Source organism: Ictalurus punctatus, chromosome 11, assembly GCF_001660625.3.
Source record: "Ictalurus punctatus breed USDA103 chromosome 11, Coco_2.0, whole genome shotgun sequence".
In the NCBI taxonomy this organism is placed as follows: domain Eukaryota; kingdom Metazoa; phylum Chordata; class Actinopteri; order Siluriformes; family Ictaluridae; genus Ictalurus; species Ictalurus punctatus.
This window is the reverse complement of record NC_030426.2, coordinates 27183720-27193698: the sequence shown is the minus strand read 5'-3', so window position 1 is coordinate 27193698 and position 9979 is coordinate 27183720. Positions and strand designations below refer to the sequence as shown.

Sequence of the window (9979 nt, the reverse complement as noted above, 5' to 3'; positions counted from 1 at the left end):
TAAGGGTTTGATTTAAAATATAAGACGATAATTATCAATCCGTCACACCACAGTGCTTTAATAGGAGTACGACCCCTGGGGAAACTGATCGCCGTCAGAGCGGTAACAGTAACTCTGCTTCGTCACACACAGGTTTATTCCTTCTAAAGCTATGAATATTAGAAGAGTCGAGTCAGATGAAATGGTACCGCCTGTTGTAGGGGTGTTGGAGGGAATAATAATGGTGTGTTCCATCTCTTACAGGTGAGTAAAGCCGCCTGCATCCTCACCACTCAGATTCTCACCAAGATTCTCAGATCTAAAGAAGCCGCTGCTTCAGTCAACATAAAAACCTGGCCCATTATAATAGACACAGGTACGAACACCCCCGTCCTACATCAGCATGGACTCTTCCATGGTGCTGTCAGATAAGTCTGCTGGATATGAACTCGGAACCGAATCGCCTGGAAATGAATCTGTATTTCTGTTCACGGAAGTGTGTGGAACGGTTCTAGATCGGACACGGCTTGTCCAGGAAGATCTATCAGAGCGTTAGCATCGAGTGCTGTAGATCCGGACTGTAGAATTGTGTGTAGAAGGAATCCTGGTTATTTCTCATGCTCTTGCTTTTGTCTCTCAGATGATCTTCCTCGTAAACGTCCTCCAAACATCTACAAACCTCCGTCTGCCGATGTGATCGCTTACCTGGACTTCAGCGTGTCCACCACGGGCATGCTCACAGGAGTCAAGGTGAGAACACACGCCGCCATCTTAATAACCGCTACACGTCATCAGTGTGCCAAAACAAACTGCTGGACATGTAACAACGAGAAAAGAAACAACTGAAACTCTAATTAAAATACTAGAAGCTATGCATATGCATTAATATGCAAATTAGAGAACATCTGAGTATTTGATTGGATGTGTGTATATCTGAGTATTTGATTGGATGTGGTGTATATCTGAGTATTTGATTGGATGTGGTGTATATCTGAGTATGTGATTGGATGTGGTGTGTATATCTGAGTATTTGATTGGATGTGGTGTATATCTGAGTATGTGATTGGATGTTGTGTGTATATCTGAGTATTTGATTGGATGTGGTGTATATCTGAGTATGTGATTGGATGTTGTGTGTATATCTGAGTATTTGATTGGATGTGGTGTATATCTGAGTATTTGATTGGATGTGGTGTGTATATCTGAGTATTTGATTGGATGTGGTGTGTATATCTGAGTATGTGATTGGATGTGGTGTGTATATCTGAGTATGTGATTGGATGTGGTGTGTATATCTGAGTATTTGATTGGATGTGGTGTGTATATCTGAGTATGTGATTGGATGTGGTGTATATCTGAGTATTTGATTGGATGTGGTGTGTATATCTGAGTATGTGATTGGATGTGGTGTATATCTGAGTATTTGATTGGATGTGGTGTGTATATCTGAGTATGTGATTGGATGTGGTGTATATCTGAGTATGTGATTGGATGTGGTGTGTATATCTGAGTATGTGATTGGATGTGGTGTGTATATCTGAGTATGTGATTGGATGTGGTGTATATCTGAGTATGTGATTGGATGTGGTGTATATCTGAGTATTTGATTGGATGTGGTGTATATCTGAGTATGTGATTGGATGTGGTGTGTATATCTGAGTATGTGATTGGATGTGGTGTGTATATCTGAGTATTTGATTGGATGTGGTGTATATCTGAGTATTTGATTGGATGTGGTGTATATCTGAGTATGTGATTGGATGTGGTGTGTATATCTGAGTATTTGATTGGATGTGGTGTATATCTGAGTATTTGATTGGATGTGGTGTGTATATCTGAGTATGTGATTGGATGTGGTGTATATCTGAGTATGTGATTGGATGTGGTGTATATCTGAGTATTTGATTGGATGTGGTGTGTATATCTGAGTATTTGATTGGATGTGGTGTATATCTGAGTATGTGATTGGATGTGGTGTATATCTGAGTATTTGATTGGATGTGGTGTATATCTGAGTATTTGATTGGATGTGGTGTATATCTGAGTATGTGATTGGATGTGGTGTATATCTGAGTATTTGATTGGATGTGGTGTGTATATCTGAGTATGTGATTGGATGTGGTGTATATCTGAGTATTTGATTGGATGTGGTGTATATCTGAGTATGTGATTGGATGTGGTGTGTATATCTGAGTATGTGATTGGATGTGGTGTATATCTGAGTATTTGATTGGATGTGGTGTGTATATCTGAGTATGTGATTGGATGTGGTGTATATCTGAGTATTTGATTGGATGTGGTGTGTATATCTGAGTATTTGATTGGATGTGGTGTATATCTGAGTATGTGATTGGATGTGGTGTATATCTGATATTTGATTGGATGTGGTGTATATCTGAGTATTTGATTGGATGTGGTGTATATCTGAGTATGTGATTGGATGTGGTGTATATCTGAGTATGTGATTGGATGTGGTGTATATCTGAGTATTTGATTGGATGTGGTGTGTATATCTGAGTATGTGATTGGATGTGGTGTGTATATCTGAGTATTTGATTGGATGTGGTGTATATCTGAGTATGTGATTGGATGTGGTGTGTATATCTGAGTATGTGATTGGATGTGGTGTATATCTGAGTATTTGATTGGATGTGGTGTATATCTGAGTATGTGATTGGATGTGGTGTATATCTGAGTATGTGATTGGATGTGGTGTGTATATCTGAGTATTTGATTGGATGTGGTGTGTATATCTGAGTATGTGATTGGATGTGGTGTATATCTGAGTATTTGATTGGATGTGGTGTATATCTGAGTATTTGATTGGATGTGGTGTGTATATCTGAGTATGTGATTGGATGTGGTGTATATCTGAGTATGTGATTGGATGTGGTGTGTATATCTGAGTATGTGATTGGATGTGGTGTGTATATCTGAGTATGTGATTGGATGTGGTGTATATCTGAGTATGTGATTGGATGTGGTGTATATCTGAGTATTTGATTGGATGTGGTGTATATCTGAGTATGTGATTGGATGTGGTGTGTATATCTGAGTATGTGATTGGATGTGGTGTGTATATCTGAGTATTTGATTGGATGTGGTGTATATCTGAGTATTTGATTGGATGTGGTGTATATCTGAGTATGTGATTGGATGTGGTGTGTATATCTGAGTATTTGATTGGATGTGGTGTATATCTGAGTATTTGATTGGATGTGGTGTGTATATCTGAGTATGTGATTGGATGTGGTGTATATCTGAGTATGTGATTGGATGTGGTGTATATCTGAGTATTTGATTGGATGTGGTGTGTATATCTGAGTATTTGATTGGATGTGGTGTATATCTGAGTATGTGATTGGATGTGGTGTATATCTGAGTATTTGATTGGATGTGGTGTATATCTGAGTATTTGATTGGATGTGGTGTATATCTGAGTATGTGATTGGATGTGGTGTATATCTGAGTATTTGATTGGATGTGGTGTGTATATCTGAGTATGTGATTGGATGTGGTGTATATCTGAGTATTTGATTGGATGTGGTGTATATCTGAGTATGTGATTGGATGTGGTGTGTATATCTGAGTATGTGATTGGATGTGGTGTATATCTGAGTATTTGATTGGATGTGGTGTGTATATCTGAGTATGTGATTGGATGTGGTGTATATCTGAGTATTTGATTGGATGTGGTGTGTATATCTGAGTATTTGATTGGATGTGGTGTATATCTGAGTATGTGATTGGATGTGGTGTATATCTGATATTTGATTGGATGTGGTGTATATCTGAGTATTTGATTGGATGTGGTGTATATCTGAGTATGTGATTGGATGTGGTGTATATCTGAGTATGTGATTGGATGTGGTGTATATCTGAGTATTTGATTGGATGTGGTGTGTATATCTGAGTATGTGATTGGATGTGGTGTGTATATCTGAGTATTTGATTGGATGTGGTGTATATCTGAGTATGTGATTGGATGTGGTGTGTATATCTGAGTATGTGATTGGATGTGGTGTATATCTGAGTATTTGATTGGATGTGGTGTATATCTGAGTATGTGATTGGATGTGGTGTATATCTGAGTATTTGATTGGATGTGGTGTATATCTGAGTATTTGATTGGATGTGGTGTATATCTGAGTATGTGATTGGATGTGGTGTGTATATCTGAGTATGTGATTGGATGTGGTGTATATCTGAGTATGTGATTGGATGTGGTGTATATCTGAGTATTTGATTGGATGTGGTGTATATCTGAGTATTTGATTGGATGTGGTGTATATCTGAGTATGTGATTGGATGTGGTGTGTATATCTGAGTATTTGATTGGATGTGGTGTATATCTGAGTATTTGATTGGATGTGGTGTATATCTGAGTATTTGATTGGATGTGGTGTATATCTGAGTATTTGATTGGATGTTTGTCAGATCTCTCACTCGGCAGTCAGCGCTCTGTGTCGCTCCATAAAGCTGCAGTGTGAGCTGTACTCCTCTCGCCAACTCGCCATCTGCCTCGACCCGTACTGCGGACTCGGCTTCGTGCTCTGGTGTCTCGCCAGGTAACGACACACACACACACACACACACACACACACACACACACACACACACACTCCAACTTGTTCTCGACGTTCTTCGATACTAACCACTTCTACAAACAAACTCACACACAGACGTGATCACAGCCTCGTGGCTGATGGAGATCAGGATGTAATTTATGATTTTATTTCTCAGAGTAAATAATTCTGTGGAGTTTTGAAACCGGAGTAAATCAATCACGGGTATAATAATGAATAATAATAATAATAAGCATGTGTCAGTGCAGTGATGTTTTATAATGTTTATGATTAGAATAGACGTGCAGATTGCAGGAGATTTTAGTTTCAGAAATAAAGAAGATTACAATGATTATGTTGTTGATATAAGAAATAGGAGAGTATTTAAGTGTAAGTGTGTGTGTGTGTGTGTGTGCGCGTGTGTGTGCGCGCGTGTGTAGTGTGTACTCAGGTCATCAGTCCATCCTGATTCCTCCTCTGGAGTTGGAGAGTTCGTTGTCTCTGTGGTTGAGCACGCTGAGTCAGTACCGCATCAGAGACACCTTCTGCTCCTACTCCGTCATGGAGCTGTGTACCAAAGGACTCGGGGGACAAACCGACATGCTGAAGGTGAACACACACACACACACACACACATTCTCCCACTACATTACTGCACACACACATGTTCAGAAATCTGAAACAGAAAATGAATCCCGTTACAATAATAGTATTAAAGTATGCAGAAAAGCAGTGACTCGTGTGTGTGTGTGTGTGTGTGTGTGTGTGTGTGTGTGTAAAGGCTCGGGGAGTGAACCTGGCATGTGTGAGGAGTTGTGTGGTCGTAGCTGAAGAACGTCCACGTCTGGCTCTCACTCAGTCCTTCTCCAAACTGTTTAAAGACCTCGGGCTCTCCACTCGCGCCGTCAGCACCGCCTTCGGCTCCAGAGTCAACCTCGCCATCTGTCTACAGGTACAGGGGCTGTGTGTCGTCTGTGTGTCGTCTGTGTGTCGTCTGTGTGTCGTCTGTGTGTCGTCTGTGTGTCGTCTGCGCGCTGTCGGTGCAGCTTTGGTGTAGCTTTGGTGTGGCGTCTGTGCGGCGTCTGTGCATCTATCTTGACACATCTTAAATCCAATTTTTAAAAAGTATTTTTACTCCCAGGGCTTTATAATAAGGTGTGTGTGTGTCTCAGGGTACAACTGGACCAGACCCCTCTACTGTGTATGTTGACATGAAGTCCCTCCGACATGACAGGTACAACACACACACACACACACACACACACACACACACATATTTTCTTATTATTACTTCTGTGTTGTCTCTTGTTCTGCTGATGTAACACAGGGATTAATAAAGCCTTATCATAAAATCAAATTTATATCACACATACCTTTGGATGCAAAACTTTGTGCACCCCTCACCAGATCACACATTTTGTTGATTTTTGAAGTAAAAAGAAATAAACACAATCTCTACAGCAGACTATTTAAAAAAAAAATCTGAAAATACTTTACACTTAATTAACTTAAAAATAGAAAAGAGATTTCAATAGTAATTATAATATGTGCAAAAGTTTGGACACCCTACTGAGACAGTACTCAGTAACGCCCCCTTTTGCACAGAGTTTGATGAGTCTGAGACTTTATTACGCCCGGGAATTGTTATTCCTAATGACGGCTGCCTAATGAGGGTGTCTAAACTTTTGCACATGCCACAATTACTTGTTTACACAATTACACAATTTACACTTATTTTCACTTAAAAAAAATCAGCAAAATATGTCATTTGTCCAGGGGTGCCCAAACTTTTGCATATAACTGTAGCTTCCAAATAAATGGAGGAATTGTTGTGAATATAGTTTAGTTAGTGTGTGTGTGTGTGTGTGTGTGTGTGTGTGTGTGTGTTTCAGGGTGAGGCTGGTCGAGAGAGGTGCGCCTCAGTCTCTTCCTCTGATGGAGTCTGGAACAGTGAGTTAAGCTCCTCCCACTTTTAAATCACATTTGAATAATTCATCACCGTCTTCTACAAACATCTTCTCATCTTCTTTGTTTAGATCCTTCCTGGTGTGAGGGTTGTGATCGTAAATCCTGAGACTAGGGGACCACTGGGAGACTCTCATCTGGGAGAGGTGTGTGTGTGTGTGTGTGTGTGTGTGTGTGTGTGTGTGAGAGAGAGAGAGAGAGAGAACCTCCCGAGGAACGTTTCCACACATTCACCCTTCTTAAAAACACCAGGAGCTATGAATATTCATGCTTATTCAAATTTGGAAACGCCCCCTCAGTTGTTAAAATGGTATTTTAGCCTCATAGTTTAAATTTACATCCTGGTTTCCTCGCTGATTTAATTTAATCACAGCATCGAACACGTCAGAGTAGACCTCACTGTTACTATAGCAACAAGCATCTGTTCACTAAAAATTTTTTTTAAAGGTTCTTTCCAAACTTTTTTTTTTTTCTCAAAAGATTTTTGTTTTTGAATCTCAAATTTTTTAAATTAAATTTTCTCTCTTTTTTAATCCTTAAAGGTTTTTTTGAATTTCTTTTAAATTGTCTTAAAAACATTTTGTTTTAAAATCCTATTTTGACTTTGGTCTGCAAGAGGTGTGTGTGTGAGAGAGTGTGTGAGAGAGTGTGTGAGAGAGTGTGTGAGAGAGTGTGTGAGAGTGTGTGTGAGAGTGTGTGTGAGAGTGTGTGTGTGAGAGTGTGTGTGTGAGAGTGTGTGTGTGAGAGTGTGTGTGTGAGAGTGCGTGTGAGAGTGCGTGTGAGAGTGCGTGTGAGAGTGCGTGTGAGAGTGCGTGTGAGAGTGCGTGTGAGAGAGTGCGTGAAGAAACGAGCATCTCTTCGGAGCGATCATGAGCTTGGCAACATACCGTGCGTGTTCTGTGGGTAAACACTTCCTATTGGCCGTCAAGTCTGTAACTGACAAACCTGAGCTCATACTTTGCTCCGCCCCTTGAATCGGTTTAATCCGGACTCGCCGAGAAAGCATTTTAAATGGTTTTAAACATGACCTTTGACCCCGCGCTCTCTTGGCGTGTCTGTCAGATCTGGGTGAACAGTCCTCACACAGCGTCTGGTTACTACACCATCTACGGAGAGGAGAGTCTGCAGGCCGACCACTTCAACACCAAGCTCAGCTTCGGAGATCCACACACACTGTGGGCCAGGACGGGGTACCTCGGCTTCGTCAAGAGGACCGAGCTCACCGACTCCAGCGGGGGTGAGACACTGGTACCGGTATTGGTACCGCTCCTTAACGTGTGTGTGTGTGCTGACCTGGTGTGTGATGACCCGGTGTGTGCTGACCCGGTGTGTGTGATGACCCGGTGTGTGTGATGACCCTGTGTGTGTGATGACCCTGTGTGTTATGATGACCCTGTGTGTTATGATGACCCTGTGTGTGTGATGACCCTGTGTGTGATGACCCTGTGTGTGTGATGACTCTGTGTGTGATGACCCTGTGTGTGTGATGACCCTGTGTGTTATGATGACCCGGTGTGTGTGATGACCCTGTGTGTGTGCTGACCCTGTGTGTTATGATGACCCTGTGTGTGATGACCCTGTGTGTTATGATGACCCGGTGTGTGTGATGACCCTGTGTGTTATGATGACCCTGTGTGTGATGACCCTGTGTGTGTGATGACCCGGTGTGTGCGATGACTCTGTGTGTGATGACCCTGTGTGTGTGATGACTCTGTGTGTGATGACTCTGTGTGTGATGACCCTGTGTGTTATGATGACTCTGTGTGTGATGACCCGGTGTGTGTGATGACTCTGTGTGTGTGATGACCCTGTGTGTGTGATGACTCTGTGTGTGTGATGACTCTGTGTGTGATGACCCTGTGTGTGTGATGACTCTGTGTGTGTGATGACCCTGTGTGTGTGATGACCCTGTGTGTGATGACCCTGTGTGTTATGATGACCCTGTGTGTGTGATGACTCTGTGTGTGATGACCCTGTGTGTGTGATGACCCTGTGTGTTATGATGACCCGGTGTGTGCTGACCCTGTGTGTTATGATGACCCTGTGTGTGATGACCCTGTGTGTGTGATGACTCTGTGTGTGATGACTCTGTGTGTGATGACCCTGTGTGTTATGATGACTCTGTGTGTGATGACCCGGTGTGTGTGATGACTCTGTGTGTGATGACCCTGTGTGTGTGATGACTCTGTGTGTGTGATGACTCTGTGTGTGTGATGACCCTGTGTGTGTGATGACCCTGTGTGTGATGACCCTGTGTGTGATGACCCTGTGTGTGATGACCCTGTGTGTGATGACCCTGTGTGTGTGATGACCCTGTGTGTGTGATGACCCGGTGTGTGCGATGACCCGGTGTGTGTGATGACCCTGTGTGTGTGATGACTCTGAGTGTGATGTCTTCCGTGTCAGAGAGACATGATGCTCTGTTCATCGTTGGTTCTCTGGATGAGACTCTGGAGTTGAGAGGACTGCGCTATCACCCCATTGATATAGAGACCAGCGTGCAGCGAGCTCACCGCAGCATCGGAGAGAGGTACGAGTCCTGAAGCCCTGACACCACAGGCGGGGTCTGTTCTCTATAGACACGCCCCCTTTTTTAAAAAAGCGGAACCCATATCGATTCTATGTCACTTCCAGAACCCGCAATTACTGATGCTTTTAGTTGAACGCAGCGTACGAACCACAGATTGCTCTCTTGATTCTCGTTCGAAAGGTTCCTCCTCCCTCCTGTGGTAACCGTGGCAACAGCACAGCTATGTCGGTAGGTCTGTTGAATAATGCTAGCTGTTGGTCAAATCATTGGCCACGCCCTGAAAAACTTTGTGTTTTTGTTCTGGTGAAATATTGAGTGACGAGTGCTTTACTGTAACAGGACGTCCCCCAGCGTTTTATTCCTCTTACACCACCGCCATGTACCGACAATTCCCCTGTTTATTTGTTAAAGAAAACACACTTTTTGTCCGTTTATAGTTACATTAGTTCCTGTTGTCGCTTACGTTATAGCAGCTGTAAACACTCGTTCCCTCACCAGCCTCTCTCTCTTCTCTCTCTCTTCTCTCTTCTCTCTCTCTTCTCTCTTCTCTCCCTCTTTATTCTCTCTCTCTTCTCTCTTCTCTCTCTCCTCTTTCTCTATTCCCTCTTTTTATTCCCTCTCTTTATCCTCTTTCTCGAAGTTAATAATCGGAAAAGAATCAATCGCAGCATGTTACTGATAGAGGTGTAAACTCCGGAAGAACTCGCAGCTTCACGTGTAAACGTTACATAAACGTCTCGGTACAGAAATGTGGAGCGTCTGCTGTACACGTCCCTGTGAACGAGCTGTTACTATAGAAACAAGTGCATTAATGAAAGCCTGTCGTTTGCAGCGGCGCTCCCGTCAGAGCTGCTACTCTAGATAATTAATCAACACCTTGTGACCAATCAGGATCCAGAACTCGGTCAGTAGAGGGCGTGTGTGAGAGATCTGAGGTGTT

At 42.5% G+C, this 9979-nt stretch overlaps 1 protein-coding gene across 4 annotated transcripts in view; it reads left to right on the top strand.

Moving 5' to 3' along the window:
- Positions 1 to 9979, top strand: part of dip2bb (disco-interacting protein 2 homolog Bb) — a 45306-nt gene that overhangs the window by 28863 nt on the left and 6464 nt on the right. For all 4 annotated transcript variants that reach the window (XR_008397214.1, XR_008397213.1, XM_053683649.1 and 1 more), the window contains 10 exons: positions 244 to 355; positions 620 to 729; positions 4417 to 4547; positions 4985 to 5153; positions 5326 to 5496; positions 5717 to 5778; positions 6437 to 6494; positions 6581 to 6655; positions 7572 to 7746; positions 8916 to 9039. Coding sequence is in view for 2 of the 4 variants with exons in the window: in XM_053683649.1 (XP_053539624.1) it covers positions 244 to 355; positions 620 to 729; positions 4417 to 4547; positions 4985 to 5153; positions 5326 to 5496; positions 5717 to 5778; positions 6437 to 6494; positions 6581 to 6655; positions 7572 to 7746; positions 8916 to 9039 (1187 nt within the window). In the remaining 2 variants the exon portion in view is untranslated. The remainder of the gene's footprint in view (positions 1 to 243; positions 356 to 619; positions 730 to 4416; positions 4548 to 4984; positions 5154 to 5325; positions 5497 to 5716; positions 5779 to 6436; positions 6495 to 6580; positions 6656 to 7571; positions 7747 to 8915; positions 9040 to 9979) is intronic.